This window comes from Panthera pardus, unplaced genomic scaffold (genome assembly GCF_024362965.1).
Source record: "Panthera pardus isolate Hobbes unplaced genomic scaffold, ASM2436296v1 HiC_scaffold_4, whole genome shotgun sequence".
Taxonomy (NCBI): Eukaryota; Metazoa; Chordata; class Mammalia; order Carnivora; family Felidae; genus Panthera; species Panthera pardus.
Window position 1 is genome coordinate 12040584 of NW_026526969.1, and position 24432 is coordinate 12065015.

The window sequence follows — 24432 nt, forward strand, 5'->3', positions numbered from 1 at the left end:
GCTGTGCAAGACCCTCTCTCTGTTTTTTCTTCTTCGTCTCCCGTCCCCATTCCCAGCCCGCATCCCTTAAACATCCACTTTAAGAATTGTGTGTATGTCCTTGGATGTGTGTATATCTTGAGAAAATAGAAGAGTGTGGGCATGTATGGTTTTCATTGACACAAACAGTGTATGCTGTAGATCTCGTTTCTTGTTCCATTATATTTTGAGATCAATTTTACTATATTTTAAGCCTGGCTGAGTAAATCTCCCAGCCTGTTGCCAGACCGGACATGTCGAGGATGGCCTTCATCCATCTCTGCTTCTCAGGCCTGAGGGGCAGGGCTTGGTTTCTCTACTTGTGTCCTCCTAACTGTGTCCTCCTTTACTGAGGACACAGCATGTCCTCAGACCTAGGCTGAAATAAAAGCACGGTCTGTACAGAAGACTTTTTTTTTTCTTTCTGATTTTGGCAGGGAAGAAAAAAAGTGGCAAAAGTATATGTTCAGGGAACCCATAAAGGGAAACTGAGCAGGTTCTTGGATAAGGGACATTAATCAGCATGTATTTGCTTTTCCCTTGTGGGGAAACCAAGTCACCAAGGGAGCAGTGGTCCCAGTGTCCCCAAGGAAAGCCACCAGGGCAGGGCCTCGCGGGGAGGCAGTGCTGCAGTCGGGTCAAGACTTCTCAAAACACGGTCCATAAGCGAGCTCTGACAGTGACCCAAGAAGTTGGTCTGCGTGCAGCTTCCTGGACCCCCTGGGACCCCAGTGTCAGAACCTGCATCTTCTCTTAGCAGCCCTGGTCGCTCTCGTGCGCACACAAGACGAGCTCCAGGGCCGAGGGTTTGTTCGGCGCTGCTGGTCCAGAGCGGACCGCCACGGCGAGGTCGAGGGAAACCAGGATGCTAGTTCAGTCACAGATGGGACTGTCACGTAGATACCTAAGTTGGCCTTCCTGTCCCCACAGGAACATCGTGAGAGGGAGCCCGAGGCAGGGGAGGGGTCCAGCTATCCCATGGCCCGTTGTCACTGCCGCAGGATGGTAGCTGTGACAGGGCCAGAGATGCTTGAGCTGGCCAGTGCAGTCCCCTCTCCCTCAGAGTGGGGGTCGGGCTGGCACATTCCCGATTTCCCCTTTTTCTAACCTCTGGTAACGCAGGCACATCTTCCCGCTCCTCAATTAGTTGGAGCTGCTCATGAGACTGGAACGCTCTTTTTGGTCGCCCGTCCTGTGTGATCCGCCGTGTTGCTCCTTGAGCTCTTTTGCCGCTTGTCTGTCTTCCCCAGAGAATATGTGGCATTTCTCATGTTAATGCTGAGGGCAAAGCTGACCTCTCTGAGTGCTGGGCTGTGAGGGCCTTTATTTTTATCGCCTGCCTCCCCCAGCACCCCTGCCCAGTTAGCTAACGACATGAAAACATAGATGCGGTCCAAAGCGTATTGTAGGAAATGGGTCTTTGGCTTTTCCTGAAATCGGGCGCCTCTCTTCCGGGACTTGATGACTTTGGAGTCCAAGCAGGGAAGAGCTGGCTTTGCTGGCAGCTCCTGCCGGGCCACGATCCCCAGAAGCACCAGAAAGCCCAGAAGTAACACTTGCATTGAGCAAAGAGGAGATGTATTGGGCTTGTTTCCCCCCGTGTCCTAGCAGTGTTTATCTTTGACAGTTTGAAATAATCTGTTATTAGATCCATCACTTCCTAATACATTACTTTGCTCTGAGCCCTGATGAAGGCTGCTGTTCTGCGATGTTCCTCTCTATAAAAGCGTTATCTGCGAGGTAAAGCGGAGATGGGGCCATTTTTAAGTTCCTGACAGTGTTTCCTAGGAATTTCTATTATGAGAAAGAGCCTCTCTCAACCCTTAAACTTTTTTTAGAAAAGTTGTAATAATCATAAGTTAATGGCTTTCCATCTGTTTTGACTGTGATCTATAGTAAGAATATATTTGACCATAAAACCAATATGTATGTAAGTAACTTACATGTATGTAACCAGAACAGTGATTTTACAAAACCTGTGCCTGACATTTGGTATGAACTCTAGTATCTTCTTTTCTGTTCTAGTTTGAAAAATAAACAAGGGGTGCCTGGGTGGCTCAGTTGGTGAAGCGTCCAACTCTTGATTTCAGCTCAGGTCATGATCTTACCATTCATGAGATCAAGCCGCCAGTCGGGCTCCGTGCCGACCGCGTGGAGCCTGCTTGGGATTCATTCTCTCCCTCTCTCTGCCCCTCCCCCGCTCATTCCCTCCCTCCTTCTCTCTTTCTCTCTCTCTCCTCCCCCCCACTCCCTCTCAAAATAAATAAAGATTTTTTTTTTTTTTTTTTTTTTTTTTAAAGAAAAAGGGGCACCTGGGTGGCTCAGATCTCGCACTTGGTGAGTTCAAGCCTCACCTTGGGCTCTGTGCTAACACTGTCTCTCTCTCTCTCTCAAAAATAAATAAAGATTCAAAATATTTTTAAAAAAGAAAAAAAGGGCACCTGGCTGCTTCAGGAGGTTAAGCATCCAATTTCGGCTCAGGTCATGATTTCATGGTCTGTGAGTTAGAGCCCTGAATCAGGCTCTCTGCTGTCAGCACAGAACCCGCTTCAGATCCTCTGTCCATCCTACCCCCGTCTCTCCCTTACTCACACACGTGCTCTCTCTCAAAAATAAAATAAACTTCAAAAAAGTGAACAAATAAGGGGCGCCTGGGTGGCTCAGTCTGTTGAGCGTCCGACTTCAGCCCAGGTCATGATCTCGCAGTCCGTGAGTTCGAGCCCCGCGTCGGGCTCTGTGCTGACAGCTCAGAGCCTGGTGCCCATTTTGGATTCTGTGTCTCCTTCTCTCTCTGACCCTCCCCTGTTCATGCTCTGTCTCTCTCTGTCTCAAAAATAAATAAACATTAAAAAAATTTTTTTTTAAATAAAAAATTTAAAAAAAGTGAACAAATAAACACTGGCCATAATCTACTAAAATGGTTTCATACCCAACAGTGGGTTGCAATTTATAGTATGAAAATCATAGCTATAAGTAACTTCGGTTGCACAAACTTGTTTTGTTGCACTGTGCTATGAGCAAGCCCCTTTGGACTGGGCTTAGTCACAGCCCCTGCCCTGCTGCCCATCAGCCCTCTCTAAGGCAGGGCCCTGGGAGAGAGGTGGCTCAGAGCAGCAGAGCTCTCCATGAAAGGGGTGCTGGCAGATAGGGTTCTTTGGGACTTAACCTGCTCAGGTCCTTGTAGAGAGAATCCTCATCTCAACCTCTCTTTACTCTGGGTATAAGCCACAGTCTGTGTCATTACCTCCCAGGCCCCAGACACCCCACTCTTTCTGTTGTTCCCTCCACACTCCTTGCTGTTCCAGTGACCTGGAACGCTTTCTCCAGACATCACGAGGCTCGCTTTCTCACCTTCTCTCATCTTTGTTTAAATACGCCTTCTCAGAGAGCCCTTCCCCAACCACCTGCTTTATAATTGGGAACGATCTCTGCACCTCAGCACCCCCAGACTATTCTTCCTTCCTGTAATTTTCTCCTTAGCACCTAAAATCATGTCCTATATGTATTTTATGTGACATTGTCTCCAGTAGCTCCCATGAAGGTGGAGGGTCATATTTTTTCATTCTGTTCCCCAGCGCCCAGAGCAGTAGTCATAGTACCTAGTAGGAGCTTACCTATTTGTCTCCAAATTTCTACGTAAACGCCCACCTCCTGACATTGCCCTGGGTGTTGCTGATACCATCCCAGTGATTCTGTTAAATGGACATTCGAGAGAAGCAGTCCTCAGTATTTGAATAACTCTATAAGGGAATTGGTATTTTTGTTTATGGTTATTCTGGTAAAATTAAACTTACATGCTAGGCAGCATTTACATACCACTTTATCTTAGAACTCTGGTGTCCGTAGTAGAATAAAATGTAGGCGCTGTGGTCATAATGTAGATGGTTTTTCCCCGTGTGAATTTCTCAAGCATTCCCCTGTCCTCGGCAGCATGCATCTCTGCAAGTCTTGGTGCCTTTTTAACTTTTATCCCTAGGGGGCAGCATTAGTACAGAAACCAAATTTGAAGTCCCCCATTCCAGTTTGTCACCTAATCCTAAATGAACCTAAAGGAGAGGAATGCTTGGCTTCTTTCCAATCTACGGGAGTGAGGTTTAGAGATTGTTTTTCCTTTTTTTCCCCCTTTTTTAAGATTTTATTTTTTAAGTTTTATCAACACCCACACCCCAAGATCAAGAGTTGCACACTCCACCGACTGAGCCAGCCAGGTACCCCTAGTGATTTCTTTTTTCAAAGTCTGCTTCTGTATCTAGAAATGGGAGGGTATGCATCCAGGGCACACATTTTTTTGAAAATTAATTTAGTGTCTGTATGTATAACCATCAAAAAGTAAGAACAGTGTGCAATCTTTCCCGAAGAAGTCTCTTCCTCAGTAATGTTGCCTAGAGCTGTCACCTGGCCATGCCCAGATTTGAATTTCTGCGTTTAGAAATCAAAAGGTTCTGGGCGCCTGTGTGGCTCAAGTTGTTGAAGCGTCTGACTCTTGATTTCAGTTCAGGTCATGATCTCACAGTGTGTGAGTGAGAATGAGCCCCGCGTCAGCATGGAGCCAGCCCACTTGGGATTCTCTCTGCCCTTCCTCTGTTCATCTGTCTCTCTCTCCTCTCTCTCTCCCTCATTCTCCCTCTCTCTCCCTCTCTCAAAATAAATAAACTTTAAAAAATAAAGAAAAGAAAAGAACGTTCTTCTGCCTCAGGGATTGTTACTTTGAGGGGAAGAGAAATGGCTGCAAGGTGAGCTTGGCTCCATGTGGGGATGTGATGTAATCAGGTAATTACAGGACATCATTAAAAGAATTAATGCTCACATTTCTTTTGCCCTTTAAGAAAAATGGACCCAGGCAGACTAGACCGTCTTGTTCTGGTGGCTGGGGGCCAGAGGAACCTGCGGTCTGACCTCAGGTGGTAACCGACGAGAGCCCTGGGTGGGAGAGGGAGAGAGCGCGGCGGACTGATTTTTCGGTCCTGACTTTCAACCAGAGAGGTTCTCAAAGGTGCAACGAGTTAGTAGGCACTACTGTTAGTGAAGCACCTCTTGTCCGAAATGAAGAGCTGTTTCTACATGTTGAGACTGTAGGTTAAAGCCAACGAAGCACCTTGGAATTCAGAGATTCGAGACTTTCTCAGGCACCATCCGCAGGCATTTGGCCATTAGCTCCTTGGGAATAACTGATCGTGACAGTTTTGTGCATTGGATTGGTAAAGGGAATTGGGGGAGCAAGGAAAGGAGCCTCTGTAAGAAAGACACAACCTGTATCCTTAAGGCACAAGCTGCGGTGACACAACCTGAAAGGTTTTTTTTATATATATATAACATTGATTCTTGTTAAGTGAGCTCTGTACCCAGCATGGGCCTTGAACTCATGATCCGGAGTTCAAGAGTTGTGTACTCTACCAGCTGAGCAAGCCAGGCACCCTCTGAAAGTATATTGTATATAACTTGATTTTCTCATAAACTCATCATTGTATTTTGCATGATTATAAATATGAAGACCTGATAAGGAGGAGATAATGTTCTTTGGGGGAAGGGAATCCGTTTACTAAGAGATTTCAAATGCCTTTTTCTTTTTTTCAACGTTTTTTATTTATTTTTGGGACAGAGAGAGAGCATGAACGGTGGAGGGGCAGAGAGAGAGGGAGACACAGAATCGGAAGCAGGCTCCGGGCTCCGAGCCATCAGCCCAGAGCCTGACGCGGGGCTCGAACTCACGGACCGCGAGATCGTGACCTGGCTGAAGTCGGACGCTTAACCGACTGCGCCACCCAGGCGCCCCTCAAATGCCTTTTTCACATACAAAATGCAGAAGTCCCAGGAGTAAGGGTGGGAGGTGTGTTTGTAACTCTGCATAAAGAGGAACGTGCCTTGTATTGACAGCCTTCGTCTGAGGTTTTTTCGTGCACTCACTCCCTCGCGTGGCTCAGACTTAGCGCATGGTCCTGGAAATCCAGAGACACCTGAGACAGCGCGGTAGGCTGTAAGCACCTTGTGATCCAGAAATCTGCTGGCTTACTCACCAGCACATCCCCGTGTGGCACGAAGTAGGCGTTCAAAGGGTGCTGTTTTTTGAACAGATTGATTGAATCCTCCGTTCCGAGTCCGTCCGTAGTGATCAGCAGAGCGTAGTCTTTGCCTGCAAGGAGTGCTTGGCTCCTTGGAGATGTGATGTAATCAGATAATTACGAGACACTTAAAAGAGCTGTGATAGAGTGGGAGCCAAGTGCTCGAGGAGTCCAGGGAAAGAGTGCCAACTCTCGCCCAGGTCATTTGGGTCACCCAGAGCCCCTAGCGTTTGAGATGAGAACTGATGGGTAGGCGTGGCCAGAAGAAAAAGGACACGCAGGCAGCGCATTGCGAGGTCGAGGGTGTCAGGTGTGTGTCCTGACAGGAGGCCGACCGTGCTGGCCCTGGGTGCTGGCTCAGGATCAGCCACGAAGCCCCCAGGGGCTGCTTCTCTGAGCTCCTTTCCTGCTGTCCCAGGTCATTCCACTCCCTTGCTTCCACTCTGCTAGATCCCCTTCGGGTTCAGACCGGATCGCCACCTGAGCACCAGCCGGCATCCTTCACCCCAGTGTAAAATGGCAGTCTCCCCGCCCCCGCTTGTGCCCTGTGTGTTCTTCACGGTCTTCCTGCAGAGTGGATGTTTATGTACTTGTCGGTCGGAGCGGAGACCGTAAGGAGCAGCGACCTCATTTGTCCACTGATCCCTTTGCTGAGAATAGAGCCCGGTCGAGGTGGCAGCCTCGCTGTCTCAGGAGGTGTTTACTGAAGGGGGCAGGGGACGGAAGGGGGAGTGTCATCGTTCCTTTCAGTACAGAACTTGTCTCCCTCACCAGTGTCACTGGGAACAAACCTTCCCCCAGAGCAGACACGGCGGTATGATGGTCTCGGGCGCTGTCATTAGCAAGTCTTCGTACATCATCGTCATGGCCACCTTCAGGGAAGTGAGGGGCCAGTACTTACAGATAAGGGCCCAGGGCATTAGGGGAGGGGCGCCTGGGTGGCCGAATCGGTTAAGCGCCCCACTTCGGCTCAGGTCATGATCTTACAGCTCATGGGTTCGAGCCCCACATCGGGCTCTGTGCTGACAGCTCAGAGCTTGGAGCCTGCTTCAGATTCTGTCTCCTTCTCCGCCCCTCCCCCACTCATGCTCGGTCTCTCTCAAAAATAAATCAACATTAAAAATTTTTTTCTTTTAAATAAAGGCCCAGGGACTGGGTGACGGAAGGACCAAGTAGCGGTGCGTGGTTCTACTGTGGAATGCTCACACGGAACCTGTCTGCATGTCTAACGGCAGTCTAACAGCCCGCTTCCTTCTGTGCCCCCGCAGCCGTGCAGCTGGCCAGAGGTCGCAGGAAAAGCTACTTCCTCGCATGTGTCCCGTCTGAGTTCGCTGTGACTAGCAGGTTCCTGTCATTATCGTTAAGAAATGGTGTCCTCGGGTTCGGTCCTAGCGCATCCTGCCCCCGCTGGGTCATTCCCAGCCTCGGGGAGGCACGGGGAAGCAGCTGCAGCTGGTTATCCGCCCTGTCGCACCGCCTGCCCCTCGGGGCCTGGCCGCCCTTTCATCTGCTCTCACACAAGATGCCCATTGTAACCTCAGGGCTTGTCTCATACCCTTGTGCCCTCGGGTTTTCCACTAAACAATGTCCTGTTCTTGCTGGCAGGCCCCGAGCTGGCAGGCAGTGAGAACGGCGTGGAAAGAGCAAGTGGACTTGGAATCAAGCGGACTGAGTCCGTGGCTCCAAAACCTTAAACAAGTGAATTTGCCTCCCTCAGCCTTCCTTTTCTTGCCTACTCTACGGAAAAGAATGGCGACCTGACGGTCCATACTTCCCTTATTGCCGTGAAGACTGAGTGGCACGGGTCTGAAGCACCCTGTACTGGTTTGGAGTTTGAGCCGGTGACGCGGGGCAGCAGGAGGGGTGTGTGAGCTCAGGACGCATGTTAAAGATGCTCCCTTCCTAGGCACCTGGCTGGCTCAGTCAGTAGAGCACGTGACTCTTTATGTCCGGGTTTTTGGGTTTGAGCCCCACGTTGGGTGTAAAGAATACTTTTTTTTTTTTTTTTTTGAGAGAAAGAGAGAGATAGGAGGGGAGGAGAGAGAGGGAGAGAGAGAATCCCAAGGAGGCTCCATGCTGTCAGTGCGGAACCCGACATGGCGCTCGAACTCACAAACCATGAGATCGTGACCTGAGTCGAAATCTAGAGGCAGACGCTCAACCAATTGAGCCACCCAGGCGCCCTGAGAATACTTGCAAAACATGAAGTCTTTAAAAAAAAAAAAAAAAAAAAAGCTCCCTTCTTTTTTCCCCCCTTCCATACAGACATTTCAACGGGAAGCTTATCTAAAGACACAAAGCTGAAAATCCACTTCTTAAAGTCTCTTCTTGAAGAGATGTTGGAAAAGCGATTCTCTTATTCCTAACAAGGAAAGATAGGCCTGGTGCCATTTCCCCAATCACAGGCCAGCCTCACCCCTGCCAGGTCGGCTCATTGTTGGCAGCCTGTTTCAGGAAGTAGGTCATAGCCTTATTTGTAGAGGGCTGGGAAGGAAGTCTGGCCAAGAATCAAATCCACACTCTAGGGCTTGTCCCCCTAGAAGTTATGTACTTGGCCCTAATTTTAGTGAGGAGGCTGCTGCAGGGTCCTACAGCCTCGTCCCCACCCCCAGGAGCCATTCCCTGCCTGTGCAGCCAGCATGAGCTTTTGAAAAGGTAAGTCAAGGGACCCCTGGGTGGCTCAGTCAGTTGAGCTTCCAACTCTCGATTTAGGCTCAGGTCATGATCTCGAGGTCCATGAGTTCAAACCCCATGTCTGGCTCTGCGCTGTCATTGTGGAGTCTGCTTGGGATTCTCTCTCCCCCTCTCTGTTTCTCAAAATAAATAAATCAACTGAAGAGAATGTAAGTCGAATCATTGCATTTCCCACCCATGCCCCGGCTTTCCAGACTCTTCTTCTCGACTCCATGCCTGCAGCAGGAAGCAGGATTCACTGGCCACTCGGCCCTGCCCTTTGAGCTCCAGCCGTACCAGCTTCCACTGTGCTCCTCCAGTGAGACAGGTCCTCTCCTGCGTCAGGCCTTCACATACCCCCTTCCCTCTGCCTGGAACACCCTTCCCCCATACCTGGCTAAATCTGCACACCCTGCAGGGCTGTGCTTCAGTGTCACATCCTCAAAAAGGCTTTCCTGATCTCCAGGCTAACGTAAGTGCTATTTCACGCTCACAGCACCCAGTGCTATTCTTCTGAAATGTTCCCATTGCTGTCGTAGTTGCCCCAGATCCCTGTTTGCCCCAGATTTCTCTCCTTCACTAGAACGTATGCTTCAAGAAGGTAATGGGGTGCCCAACTGGAGCCTGTGAGTCTTGATCTCAGGGTCCTGAGGTCAAGCCCCACATTGAGTGTAGAGATTACTTTAAAAAAAAAAAAAGAGGGGCGCCTGGGTGGCTCAGTCGGTTAAGCGTCCGACTTCAGCTCAGGTCACGATCTCGCGGTCCGTGAGTTCGAGCCCCGCATCGGGCTCTGAGCTGATGGCTCAGAGCCTGGAGCCTGCTTCCAATTCTGTGTCTCCCTCTCTCTCTGCCCCTCCCCCGTTCATGCTCTGTCTCTCTCTGTCTCAAAAATAAATAAAATGTTAAAAAAAAAAAAAAAAAAAAGAACGAAAGAAAAGGTAGAGTCTGACTTGCCTATTGCTGTCCCCAGCATCTCAGCATATGACAAGTGAGAACAGTTCAGCCAGTATTGGGTGAAGGGGTGCCTGGGTAGCTCAGTCAGTTATGCGTCCTCTTGATCTCAGCTCAGGTCTTGATCTCAGGGTCGTGAGTTCAAGCCCCACATTGGGCTCCATGGTGGGCATGAAGCCTGCTTTTAAAAAAATGTTTGGGATGCCTGGGTGGCTCAGTCGGTTAAGCGTCCGACTTCAGCTCAGGTCATGATCTCATGGTTTGTGAATTTGAGCCCCACATCAGGCTCTGAGTGCAAAGCCTGCTGGGGATTCTCTCTCTCCCTCTCTCTCTCTGCCCCTACCCCATGCTCACTCGCTCGCTCTCTCTGTCTCTCAGAATAAATTTAAATATTTTAATAAAATCTCTTAAAAAATTACTTTTAAAAAGAGTGAATAAATAAGCTAGTTTAAAATTAAACTTACATTGGGGCACCTGGGTGGCTCAGTCAATTAAGCATCTGACCTCAGCTCCGGTCACTATCTTGTGGTCCGTAAGTTCCAGCCCCGCATCAGACTCTGTGCTGCCAGCTCAGAGCCTGGAGCCTGCTTGGGATTCTGTGTCTCCCCCTCTCCCTGTCCCTCTCCCGCTCCTTCTCTGTCTCACAGAAATCAATAAATGTTAAAAGAAACACTTAAATACAATTTTTTTTCTAATTAAACTTACATTCTCACCTCTGCCTCCCACCCTCACTCACGTCCGCTGCTCCTGCATCACCTGGTCCAACCAGGTTCATGCTTCCACCGGCCCAGGGTTGTCATAGGTTGTCACAGAACCCCAGAATCCACTGCAGGTTTCTCTCGCCCTCATCTTTCCCGTGGACTCTTCCAGTTGTTGCTCAGCCATCCTCCCGCCTCTCGTCTAGCTTCTGCCATTCGTGAAAGCTTTCTGAAACACAAGCCCCCGGACAGATTGCTGCTGCCCTGTCTCGATCCCTTCCGTGACCTGCCAGTATATAGAGCAGGAGATGTACAACATTGTGATTGCTCACTGCCTCAGAAGGATGGTGTAGAGCAGAAACCCCCCCTGGTGTATGTATGTTTACAGAGTGTGTGTGAGTGCTACCGTTGTGACATATATTGCAAAGCATGCTTCAATACAGAAAATTTAAGACGGTGGGATGAAAGCCTACTCAAATAATTTTATAGAATGATGTGAATCCTTTTGTGTGCATTAAAATATTAACATATTAAGTGTGTTTCTTAGTTGAAACGTTTGGGGATCTGGTTCTGCACTTCAGATACTTGGCGTTGACGGCTGCTGTAGCTGCGAAGGGCACTTCACAGACAGGTGTCAGTCCCAATAGGAGTAGTACTGTATTGGTCGCCTGGGTGTTCTCATAACTCGTGATACTTGTTTTATTCAGTCCTGTGAAGATGCCCACTCCTCAAAGAACCCTTGTCTGACCTAGTTCCTCCCCCTCTTTGCCATCTCGTGTGTGCACGAGCGCCCTATTACGCTTAACTCCACTCTGCTCCGCTTGGCTTGCTACATATCTGACTTCCTCGAGAGACCGTGTGCATCCTTACCCTGGGAAAAATAGAAGTTCTCGGATTTCCTCAGTTAAAGGAAGGAAAGGACCCAATTCTGCTGAGCTTTGAGTTTGCCAGCCATTATTGATTCTCAAGGGTTCCAACATCAGTCTCATTGTCTGTTTTCCTGTCTTAAAATCGGGCTCTTGCCTGGACTTGGTCCGTGTGTCATTTGGACCTGGAGGTGGGGAAAACTGGTAACCTTGACGGCTGAGAGACATTGTGGCCTGAACACAGGTGGCCCTTTGGCTGCTGGAGTTGTTTGCTAAACATTTGTGAATAGTCGGGTACCCGGGCCTCATCTTCTGCATTAAGGGGTTTGGGAGTGGGGCGCCTGGGTGGGTCAGTTGGTTGAGCGTCCGACTTCAACTCAGGTCATGATCTCACAGTTTGTGGGTTCAAGCCCCGCGTCGGGCTCTGTGCTGACAGCTCGGAGCCTGGACCCTGCTTTGGATTCTGTGTCTCCCTCTCTCCCTGCTCCTCCCCCACTCACTCTCACTCTCTCTCACACACTCTCTCTCTCTCTCTCTCTCTCTCAAAAATAAACAAACATTTAAAAAAGAAAAGGGGGGGTGGTTTGGGAATTTCCAGACCCAGCATTTTTGGGAGTGCCTGAGATAGCAAAGCAGCTTGAGATGCAAGGATTCTGTTTGAGTTGGCCACAGCCTAATGCTCCGTATCTGGGTCAGCAACTTCTCCACTCTGGAGGGTAGATCTAGAAGTTTCACTGGACAACCATTTAAAAATAAGTGAGCAGTTTCTACTGTATTCCACTTTCTGGACCAGGCTGGAAGGCCCACAAGTGAGATGCAAGGTACACGGAGAGCCGGGCAAATTCCGAAGAGGCCTGGAGGGCAGCGAATGACAAAGGCAGGGTCTAGTGACTTATCTTATCTTATCTTATCTTCTCCCGGGTTCTTCGCCAGCATCAGGAAGCCTTGCTGTGCGTAGACGAGGTGACGACCAGGGACGGTGTTGGCTGCTCTTTGAGGAAGCTGTTTGTGTTGACGAACTCTCAGTTCCCTGACAGGGTCATCTGAAACCAAGCTTCATCTTCTGCCTTGCCCGTAAAACATTACCGAAGCAGCAGAAAGTGGTTGAAGGGAGGCTCTGGAGTGTTTTCTTTGTACAGCAGAGTTGAGGCCTCAGTGAGTAGTCAGAACAGGTCGATGCATCTTGAGGACGAAAGGGCAACAGAAAACTTAACCAGAAATCTCTCCGAGGCCGTGAAGAACACAGATGGAATAGCAGTCCTTACTGACTGCGTCGGTGTGTGGGTGCCCTCCTCGTTCAGAAGGAAGGAGCCGCCTTCTTTGTTATATTGGGATGATGATGAAGTCACCTTTTCCTCCTGATATGAAAATGCACGCAGGTGACGGAGAGCATGGTCTCCGGTTAGATTTGATAGCCAGGATACGCTTGTCCTTCGAGTTTTGAAGTTAACATGGCAGAGTACTCTGCTTTCCACAGTGGTCCTTGGGACGTTCTCATTAACCTCACTTTGAAGAACATAATTATCCTTGTGTCAGAAGCGATCAAGAATATTTCTCCTGCCTTTGTTTAAGCATTTGTCGAGTCTGAGAACTAAGCCGAGCCGCGCTTGAGAGGAGAGAATTACTATTCGGTGAAATACATGTTGTGTTTAGAAGAGAAGATACATTTTAAAGAAACAACACAGCTCCGAATGTTAAATCTACCCAAACTGCTTTTCTCTCGCCTTATTTTAATTATGGGTTTCAATGCCTCGCTGGTCTCTTCCAAAGACATTTCAGTTTTATCCTCTGGGAACCCTGGGCCCTTCAGTGAGAAGCACCGTGGCAGGAAATCTGCCTCTGGAGCTGCGGGAGAACCGCTGTGATTTTAGAAGTGAGTGGTGGTGGTGTCCTATCATGTGTATGACCGTTCACGACGGACTCCATTTGGCCAGGACAGTGTCTCACCTAGAAAATGGGTTCTTCCTTACAAAGAAGGTCCCATGAATTAATAACTGCATCACCGAGAATGCTGAAAAGCGCTGTCTAAAGGCCGCACATTGTTGTCAAGCTGTTGTTCCTGGTGGGTGGCTAGGTTAGTATTGTTTTGAAGGTTAGGATCCAGATACCAGCTCATCTATTCTCCAGCTGTTGTTTATCCTTCAGTTTCCCAGAATAGTCAGGCACAAGGTCTTTTAAAAATGGGTTTGGGGCTGCTTTGCATTTTGCTGTTTAGTAATTAAGTCATTACTGATTTAGCCTTTGTTCACTGGCGGGGAATGTAGGTAGGGGAACAGAGAACACTGCATCCCTTAGAAGCAGCGGCGTGTAATAGTGAATTTCTGATCAGCTCCTCCCTCCTTCCACCCACCCCCTTCCACTGATTGGAGCCCGTTTACAACATCTACCAAAGGGGCCGTCCACGTTCTCAGCTCCCCGAGCAGCCCACTTCATTTCACTCTCTGTCTCTTTTTAAATGCTACTCATTTTTTTATTAGACAGTACATTTATACGGTATAAGATTCAAAAGGTGAAAAGAGCTTGCAGTAAGAAGTCTTCACCCCTGCCTTCCAGCCACTTGGGACAATCGGTGCTACCAATTTCTTAGGTAACTCTTCAGGTTGACTTGATGTGTCGCTATATTCTCCCCCCACCACCTTTGTTATGTACCGTGTCTGTACTGTACATACTGTTCTCTGCCTTGTTGAGTCATTTGAGCAGCATGTGTTGGAGAAAATTCAGTAGTAAGTGGGGAGTACAGCAGTGGGAGATGTTTCTAGAATTGACGTCAAGATATAATCTAAGGGCACCTGAGTGGTTCATTCGGTTAAGCGTCTGACTTTGGCTCAGGTCACGATCTCGCGGTTTGTGGGTTCAAGCCCCGCGTCGGGCTCTGTGCTGACAGCTCAGAGCCTGGAGCCTGCTTCCGATTCTGTGTCTCCCTCTCTCTCTGCCCTTCCCCTGCTCACACTCTGTCTCTGTCTCAAAAATAAATAAACATTTAAAAAATTTTTAAAGATAAAATCTAGTACGTCTCCTGGCGACCTCTAGCCCAGCCACTCCCAAATGCTGAACATTTACACCCAGCTCACCGCCTGACATTGCCGGTGGGGTCCCGCAAAAGGCCAAGCCAGACCTTTTCCATTGTTGCCAGGCTCCATCTCTGTCTTGGGTTGTACAGACCGGAAACTAAGACCTCATCCTTGACACCTTCCTGAATTTCTCTCCAGTCAGTCAACATTCCTTCCCATCCTCACCTACCTCCTTGTTCTGGGCCTTCTCGGGCTCTGTGTTGGGTCGTTTGGCATGTCCACTCTTTCCTCTCTCCAGTGTGTTTTCCACACACAGAGATCTTTTAAACCACAAACCTGACCACGTTGCTTCCATGCTTGATACCTTTTGATGCCTTCCTGGTGCTCTTAGGACAGAGGTCAAACTGATGGTCGCGTCTATGCAGACTGGTCCCTGCAGGCTTCTCCCAGCCTGTTTTTCCTCTCTGCGGTCCAACCACAGGAACCAGACTTGCCCAGCCTCACCTGCCAGAGTATTCTCTTTTCTATTCTCTGTCTAGATTGGTGTTCTTTGCTACCCTTGACTCATCTTTCAGAAGTCAGGCTCCATTGCCTCAAGCCTTCACCACCACCGCCCACGCCCCGCCCCCAAACTGGATCGGGTCCCCAGTTAAAGCTGGGGACAGTACCATCTTCTCCTATTGTACATGTTAAGGCTGTAATTTCCACTTGATGGAAATGTAATTGGATTAATGTTCCTTTAAATTCTTGTTATAGATGTGAGATCGTTTCTGACACAGATGAGTATTTTGTAAACTATAAAGCCTCCTAGAGTAAAAAGTAGTAATTTTTTAAAATTTTTTTTTTCAACGTTTTTTATTTATTTTTGGGACAGAGAGAGACAGAGCATGAACGGGGGAGGGGCAGAGAGAGGGAGACACAGAATCGGAAACAGGCTCCAGGCTCCGAGCCATCAGCCCAGAGCCTGACGCGGGGCTCGAACTCACGGACCGCGAGATCGTGACCTGGCTGAAGTCGGACGCTTAACCGACTGCGCCATCCAGGCGCCCCAAAAGTAGTAATTTTTTAAAATTCACCTTTATCAATGAGGCTAAGCTGTGGAGGTTGATATTTGTATTTGTGAGTGAGGGATGACTGAGGGAGTATCTCCCTTAATTAAGGATCCCTAGTGATCCTAATCCAGACCTTTCATCAGTTCAGCAGAAGTATTCCTTTGCCAGAGCAGCACTGGAACCCTGGGCGTAGGGATTACGGAAACCTCTGAGACCCAAACAGGCCCTGCGCTGAGGCAGCTGCCGGGATTTTATTTGTAAAAACCTGATTTCACATAAGTCTGTCTGCTGTGGTTTTTGTTTGCTGTTGTTGTTTTTCAGGTGGCTCCTGACATTGTAGAAGGCCTTACACAATTTGGGTGATGGGGGGACACTTTTTTTGTTTTTTTAACCTAAGGAAAAGAAATTTTCACCGTGCTTTCTCCTAATGGTTCTTACCTTTTCCGTTGAGAAATGTCTTTAGAAATCATCCTCAGACAAACTGAGGGTTGATGGGGGGTGGGAGGGAGGGCAGGGTGGGTGATGGGTATTGAGGAGGGCACCTTTTGGGATGAGCACTGGGTGTTGTATGGAAACCAATTTGACAGTAAATTTCATATATTAAAAAAAAAAAAAAAAATCATCCTCAGAAAGAACTCAAGCCACGTGAAGCTCGTTTCGCATTTCCTGTTGTAGAACAGAAACTTGTGTGGTGTGTCCTCACCAGGAGCTGTCTTTGTGTCTCTCCTTTATCCCCAGGAAACCTGTAGGAAGTGTCAGGGACTCTGGAAGGAGCACAATGGCCTCACCTGTGAAGAGCTGGCAGAGAAAGATGACATCAAGTACCGAACGTCTATGTGAGTGACCTCGTTCCGGGGGGCTTACGACGGGCCCTCCGCCCCCCCATCAGCCTGCCCTTTGTCAGGGGACAGTGAGGATCGTGTGAAGAGTAGGCTCTCAGGCCACCCCAGTATAGAGTGATCTCAGGAAGTGACCTCACCTCCCTCTGGTTCCTCACCTTTTGAGCCTCATGGAGCTGGTCCTGGAGTCAGATGTGATACAGTAAATGCCCAGCACGTGCGAATTCAGTAAATGTTAGTTCCTCTTCTCCGTATAATCTGAATAAATAAGTAGTAACACATTTTAGCTGGATTAGATTGCACTAATGTTGCTTATATCCATGTTTCCTATAGGATACTGGTAGCCTGAGACACTAAGCAGAATTACAGCCTCCAGAATGCGATATAATGCAGTCAGTTAATAATCAGCACTGGGACTCTTTAGCACTCCCTATGTGGCTGAGCACTTTACAGATATTAACTCATTAAATACCTTGAGTTAAATAATACAGAAGTCCATTTCTCTCTCATATAATAGTCCAGTCTTGCCACACAGATCTATCCCATGAGGTCATTCAGAGACCAGGTTCCTTTATCACATTGCATCACCGTTCCCTAAGGTGGTATTCTCATCCGCATGGTTGTGGCGGGGTTGCAGCCACATTTGCACTCCAGTCCACAGCAAAGGAGAAAGAGACAAGCTGCCAGGCAGGCAGCTTTTAAGCTATAAGGTGCACGCGTGTGTGTGTGTGTGACTTCTGCTCCTGCCCTGTTGGTCTAGACTGCTCCTGCCCTATTGGTCTAGACTGAGTCACGTGGCCACCACCTAGCTTCACAGCAGACACCATATATAATGTCTAGCTGGGTGATTTTATGTCCAACTTAAATTTGAAGGGTGAAGAGTGGGTTTTGTTACCAAGAAAATGAAGTAGGAAATGACCGTTTGGGGCAGTTAACAGTCTCTGAGTTTCTACCACAGGTAGGTGGTATTATCCTCATTTTACTGAATGATACAACTAAGGCACAGAGCCCAAGTGACTTGCACATGGTCACTCAGGTAGTAAGTGGTGCATAGCAGGGTTTTAAATCTAAGCAAATGGTTTTCCAACTGTGTTCTTTACCACAAATTTGGTGGACAGATTGATGACCACCAGAGATGGCCCTGCCCTAATCTCTGGAACCTGTGGCATGGCGAAAGGGATTTTCCAGATGTGATTAAGGTTACGGACCTTGAGGTGGGGAGATGATCGTGGATTATCCAGGTGAGCCCAGTCTAATCCCAGGGCTCCTTGAAAGCAGAAAGCTTTTCTGTGGTCAGCTAGAGGTGTAGTGACAGACTTGGAGAGATGTGAAAAGACTCCACCTCCTGCCTCCGACTTTGGAGATGGAGGAAGGTGGCCTTGAGCCAAGGCACGTGGCTGTTTCTAGAAGCAGGGAGCAACCTTCAGTGTGCAGCCAGTAAGAAAACAGGAGCTCCGCCCTGCCGCCCCAAAGAAGGAATCCGCTGACAGCCCACGTGAACAGCAAACAGATTCTGTCCTGGAGTAGGTGACCTAGCCCAGTGACACCTTGGTGTTCTTCTGAGGAGACCCGTGCTGGACTTCTGCCCTACAGAACTACAAAATAATGCAGTTGTGTTACAGTGAGCTAATAACGTGACATGCCTTGTCACAGCAGCAGTAGAAAACTGACACGGATTTGGGGGCCGGAAGTAGAGTGCGGCTATAACAGATACATAGAAGTGTGCGAGTGGGTTTGGAATCGGTCAATGGATACAGGCCGGAGGCATCTTGCAAAAGCACGATAGAAAAAAAGCCCAGACTGCCTTCAAGTGGTAGAAATACGGACTTCAGAAACCTCACCCTTGAGGGCTCAGAAGCAAGTGAGGAGCACCGTGGACAAAACCAGAATTGTCCTGGAGAATACTTGAAACTTCAGTGAACAGACCTCTCGCGTCCCTTTGGCCGTAAAGGCCTGCTGGTGAGGACTCAGAAGTCAGGGCGGAACGTGTGCTTGTGTCAGCGGCAAGAGGCTCAGCCGGCTTCCCTGCGGTCGTGCCGAAAGCAGAGGGTGAAGACCATGCGTCTGGACATGGAGCTGAGAGGACCCACAGGGCGAGCCCTGGAGAGAGGAAAGTGCAAGCAGAAGGAGAGATTGGGGGTCAGAAACAGGATTTGATTGTTTCTGAAATTCCCATCCCGTCCAGGTGACAAAAGACCCCAAAATCAAGATGTTCATCGTCAGAAAACACATGCTCCTGGAGAGAAAACCAAGGAAGTGTGCCAAACGTCGGAGTCTTCAGTCACGCAAAGGCTCGAGGGAGGGACTCTTCGGATCCCTTCAGTCAGACCCAGGAGCTTCCAAGAAACTCAGGCATCACCCCCCCCTCAGCCATCTCAGCAGAAGTGTGTCCCCAAATCATGTCTCGTCTTCACCTGAACTTGATTTAGACGGTGAGATTTGGGACTTAGAGCTGATGCTATGGTGGATGAGACCTTTGGGGTCTTGGTTTGAGGTGGTCGTAAGGGTGTAGGGTGGCTCTGAATCTGGAGGCCGGAGGGTAGACTGTAGTGGGCAGAAGCATGGCCCTTATCCCCAGATGGGATTACGTCTATGGCAATGAAAGAAAACTGACATGATACCAGAAATGCCCCTCCAACTAGAAAAGTCTAGCGTTGATTCCTCAAATCCTGTCTGCCAGCGTTTATAATTCCGAGCGGCCACCAGCTGACCAGTGGCATGGCCTTAAAGTGATGAACACGTCAAAAATTACTCTTTCTTGAAAGTAATCATCTTGTCAGGCTGTATACTTAGTCTAGTAGTTGTGCTATTGCCAAGAACATTCTAAATTTCTCCTTTGGAGTTGTCTTTCAGCCAGTTTATGAGCCATCTCCCCCCAGAATTTGTTCTGATTACTGTGGACAAGTTACGTCTGGTTTGGATTGGGAGAAGCCGAAGTTTTCTGTTGTTGCCATCTGGGCTTTTACCCCTAAGAAGGATGTCTTCTTGATGAAGTCAGTACAGATTTATTGACTGCTCGCTGTGGATAGCAGTAGTTAAGAACCTTGAACAAATTTCTTAATCATTCTGTGCCTCGGTTTCTTCATTTGTATGGTACAGAGCGTACTTGTGTCTGCTTCTCACAGAGATGAAAGTGCTCAAGTGCCTAGCGTGATTCTGGCCCCGTAAATCTTCCGTAAGTGTTCACTGTGCCTGTGTGTGTGTGCGCACGCGAATGTGTAAGCAGAAGGCCCTAGTTCACAAACATGACACAAAGCACTTACACAGATAACTTCTTGCATTGGGACTTTCTCAGGTCATGTGTTCCACTTGCAGTTGGTGACGGAGCACTGCCCAGCTCCGTAAACCGACTGTCAGTGCCCCGGGCCCGGGCCCTGGGACTGCTCCAGGACTTGGTCACAGGCCAGGAAGTGTTTCTTAGCAAGAGAATAGCTGGTTACTTTTCAAAGCAGAACCTCCACCCCGACGTCCTGTCAGTTCCTGCCTCCGGCTCCATTCGAGGTCTTGGTCTGACCTAGATTGGAGCACCACTGCATCCAGTAACAACTGGAAAGCCTCTCTTGGTCTGGGCCCTACTTAAACCTGGAAGCCTTTTTTATCAGCCTAAATCAGAGCGGCACATCCAAGTATGATCATACGTTAATTCCAAACGTGATCATATGTTAATTCCAAAATCCAGAAAGACCTCCCAGATGTCCGACTTCTTTCTTCATGGTAGGGGATACAAGATAAGGTACCATGTGCTTGACTTTGGAGGGAACGGCATAATACACACGCCTGACCTCCAGACTGCCAGCATGTCGTAGAGATTACAGATCTCTGTAGTTTGAAGGGACTGATCTCCCGCCTCCTAGCACTCACCTACCATATTAATGTATCCTAGAGTACCTGCTACTTCCTGGTCACCCAGGTTCTATCTGCCTGTCTTTTGAATAGAAGACCACTGTATTGTCCTGTTGGACCACAGATGATCGAGGTCCTTGCCAACTGCTTCTGGTATTCTCTGCGTATCAGACAGAGAAAGTGTTTTTCAGATCAGTAGCTACATACCGGTTGCCAGAGGCTGTGTGTATTTGCTCTGGTAAGAAATGACATCTGGAACAGCGGCTACAGTTACAGGCAGCACCTGATGAGTCACAGTAATGCACATTCTCCATACAAGTACCTACAATACAGTAATGTTCTCAAAGCCCCACTGTCTGTACAGGCCAAACCGAAACAATAGGAGGTGTGTTGAGAATCAGTACCGCTGTACCTTTGAAGTCTTCGATGATGGCACCAATCTCAAAGATGCCCGGAGGAATCTGGTGGTACTTTCTGTAGGGAGGGGGTCCTCCGAGGGCTTCCACTTCCTTTCCCCACCGCATAGCCCTTACTCCACGGACCAGAGGGCCAGGGAATCGTGCCAGTTGCCTAGTGTCAAAAATAAGCAACGGCAGGGTACACACCGGGAATTATAAGCAGTTTACTGTTGCTGAATCATAAAATACAGCATAATAAGTGGTACGAGACGGGACGGGTATTCCAACTTGTACGTGAATGTTCCTGGCAGCACTATCCACAGTAGCCAAAGGTGAAAACAGCCCAGATGTCCTTCAACTGATGAACAGTAAACGGAGTTCAGTACGCCATAGAATGGGATTCTTACTCAGCCGTAAGAACAGGATGAACATCCGTGCCGCAACCTCGGAAGCCTCCTCAGTGAGAGGAGCCAGGCACAGAAGGCCACCCTCGCATCGTTCCATGTGTCTGAGCGGTCCTTAGACATGTGGATATTTGCCTGTGTGAAGAATAGACCAGTCAGTTGGAGACAGAGACGGATGAGGGGGTGCAGGGAAAGGAGGGCGCGGGGAGTGACCTGCTTCGTACGTACGGAGTTTTTGGGGGGGATGATGAAAATGGCCTGGAACTAGATGGCAGTGATGGTTGCACATCATTGGGATATACTAAATGCCTCTGGATTTTAAAATAGCTAAAATGGAAATTTTATGTGCGTTTTGTCACAATAAAAGAAATCCATACACACATTCGCAAAGGAAAACCACCTAACATTTTGAATGGTATGTGCCACCAAAAATGACGACAGCTCCCAAATTCCCAACATACTTCAACATGGTGCAGATCAACAATCATGGAGCTGTAGGGTCTAGATCAGTTATGTAGAGGGGGGTCTAGATCATTTTTGTAGAGGCGGCAGTGAACCTTCCTGTTTGAGCACAAGGTCAGCAGACACGGCTGCAGCTCCGGCTGCTCTTCCTGTCCTGCCCAGAAACACATCCTGTGGGGATGTTTGTTTCCTGCCTCGTTTAGAATCCAGTTCCCAAATCGCTCTAATCCCAAAAGAATCAACTGATGTCTCCTCATCCCAGTTTGCACTTTCGTGTTACTGAACAAGTCGCCACAAGCCATAAGAGCAGTCTCTGTTTGGTGTAGGAAAAGTTAACGGGGACTGGCCCTACCTCTTACTATTGTTATGATTGCAAAAACGAAGGCCTCGAACGGACCTTCCTGCCGTGTGGAACAGCTGTTTGAACATCAGAGCCATGGTGTGCGGTGTGCCCTGTGTGCTCCTCCATTCGTCTGGGAGTGCCTTTTCTCCCCTACCATATCCACCGTTACTTTGGTGACTGATAGCACGGTGGAACAGAGCAAGCAAATAAATGTGCGCCTTCTTCCCAAGCTTTCAGGAAAGGGCTGTGTAACCTGGGTTCTTTCATCCGCTCTTCTCCCACACTACAGCCATAGCAGCTACCCAGGGAAGAAGCCAGCCAGCCCGCCCCAGGCCACCAGAGCATGACAGCTCGAAGCCACACAGCAGCCTCGGAGGCGATCTTAGACAAAAAGTTTGCGCGTAGAGAATTGCACTTGTGTTTTGGTCACAGGTTTTTTATATTGGCAACATTTGCATCAGAACCTTGTAAGTCTTAACATGGAGCATTGAGAAATGTCTTCACAGTTGCCGAGTAACTGAATTCATGAACATGTGTGCTGTATTATCAAGTTGACAATAACAAATTCACTTCATTTAAACTTTGTCTCCTTGACGATGTTTCCTATTCAGCGACACTTAGAAATCATTTATTCTTCTGTGACTTGAACTGGGTTTAAATTCTTTTCAAGCCGGAGCTTTCCTGCATTTGGGGCCTTTCAAAATTAGACCTAAATGAATAGCAGCCAATTTCCTAATTCATTTTTCTATTCTTAAGCACATGATCTGGCTTCTAAGGAGCAAACTATGACAGTCTTCTGGATATCAGTAATTAAAAACACCTGCCTGCCCCCAGACTCACCTGGCTTCCCTCACTTAGCAGATACACTGGGAGCCCTGGGAGGAAGATGGCTATTTTCTCAGTGTTAGGAGAGAGGCTACAGATCAGAACTCCTGCCCAGACTGTTGAGTCTTTTCAGGGAAGCAGTTCCCTGGTCACCATTCTGGGTTCCCGCTTGGAAGAAAGAGGAGGGCTCAGAGCAGTGGGGCAAGTCCAGCTTTGGGGCTGTCCACTCTTGGAGTCCTTCCTGCCTTCCCTCGTCTCCGTAGGCGTGCCTTTTAATACCTTTGAAGAACTCAACTCAGTAGAGGAGGACAGACACATCAACAGTCACAGGCCAAGGTGGCAAGTGTCATTTTAGAGTTAGGAACACTGCACTGTGGAAGAAACTAGTCCAGCAGCGCCAGCTCTTGGCAAAGAGCCAAGATGTGTCATTTCGGCTCTAGTCCCCTGCCTCTCCAGATCAGGTAGAGTGCTTCTGGAAAGGAGTAGCTTCCGTTGGCCAGAATCGACTCCTATGCATGCAGATCCCCTCGCTACAAGGGAGTCTGGGGATGTGGGATTTTGACGTGGAGATGGGCCCTGTCAACAGGAAGAGGTTATGAACTGGTTGCTGGATTGTCCCCACCTGTGTCTCCCCACCCCACACTGAGTATTCAAAACCGAAGGTGTCTCTGCAACTCAGGTTTAGGCTCACTGGCTCTTCGCGAACCAGCTTTGTTTATAGAAAACACATATTTAGGAAGACCTTGCGTTTTCTCTGCTTTAGGCCTATAACAAGCAGAATAAGCAGTTTCCAAATGCTGGTGCCAGGTGCTGTGCCAGGGTACTTGATATCCATACCTAATAATCCTCAAAACGTGATGGAGGCAGCTGGGCTTTCCTAATCTAAAAATGAAGCAACTGAGTCTCCGAGCGGTTGTGGGATTTACCCAGGGTCACATAACTACTAAACCGAACGTAGTTATCGACTCCGAAGCAGAGGTTCTTTGCACTCTCCAGGTGTCCCTAGAAGGGCTAGGCGGTCCCCTGTGGGAAAACGGACTCAGTGGCCACAGCGCTTTTCTCTTCCTGTCATCTTCCCTGCTGTCTCCTCTCATGTGTTCTCTTCTCAGTGAGGAAAAAATGACGGCAGCCCGCATCAGGAAATGCCACAAGTGTGGGACCGGCCTCATCAAATCCGAAGGCTGCAACCGCATGTCTTGCCGCTGTGGCGCCCAAATGTGCTACCTCTGCCGAGTGTCCATCAACGGCTATGACCATTTCTGCCAGCATCCTCGCTCACCGGGAGCTCCTTGCCAGGAGTGTTCAAGATGCTCTCTCTGGACCGACCCCACCGTAAGTGAACGCATGGCTGCCTGTTGCTTTGTAGGGGGCAATCGTGGTAAGATGACATACCGAAAAGGGATTTTATATATACATAACTCATTGGGACTTCTGGAAAGATAGGAAATTACATAGACCAATGACCACGGGGAAAAAATGAGAAAGTAATTAAAAAGCAACTCCTCAAGAAAGCAGCATGCCCAGTTTGTAGGCAGAGTCTTACAGTCCTTCAGGGAATAAAATGTTTCTGTGCCATCTAAAACAAATCCCAGAGCATAGAAAAGTAAAGATAGTTTTACATATTTGTGTATAAAGCATAAGGCTGATACCAAAACCTGTCAGAGATAACCCTAAAAAAAGAAAATTACATCTGTCTAACTCATTAATATAGGTTTTAAACTCTGTAAATAAACGGGCGCCTGGGTGGCTCAGTCACTTGAGCATCCAACTCTTGATCTTGGCTCAGGTCATGGGATCGAGCCCCGCATCAGGCTCCATGCTGAGTATGGAGCCTGCTTGAGATTCTCTCCCCTCCCCCCTCCCTTGCGCATGCTTGCTCGCTCTGTCTTTAGATAAAAATAAATTCTCGGGGCGCCTGGGTGGCTCAGTCGGTCAAGCGTCTGACTTCGGCTCAGGTCACGATCTCATGGTCTGTGAGTTCGAGCCCCGC

The 24432-nt window shown here is 48.6% G+C and overlaps 1 protein-coding gene across 2 annotated transcripts in view; it reads left to right on the forward strand.

Moving 5' to 3' along the window:
- The window catches only part of RNF216 (ring finger protein 216), a 144450-nt gene that overhangs the window by 102722 nt on the left and 17296 nt on the right, over nucleotides 1-24432 (forward strand). For both annotated transcript variants that reach the window (XM_053894083.1, XM_053894084.1), the window contains exons 14-15: nucleotides 16067-16164; nucleotides 23552-23774. In XM_053894083.1, the coding sequence (XP_053750058.1) occupies nucleotides 16067-16164; nucleotides 23552-23774 (321 nt within the window). The remainder of the gene's footprint in view (nucleotides 1-16066; nucleotides 16165-23551; nucleotides 23775-24432) is intronic.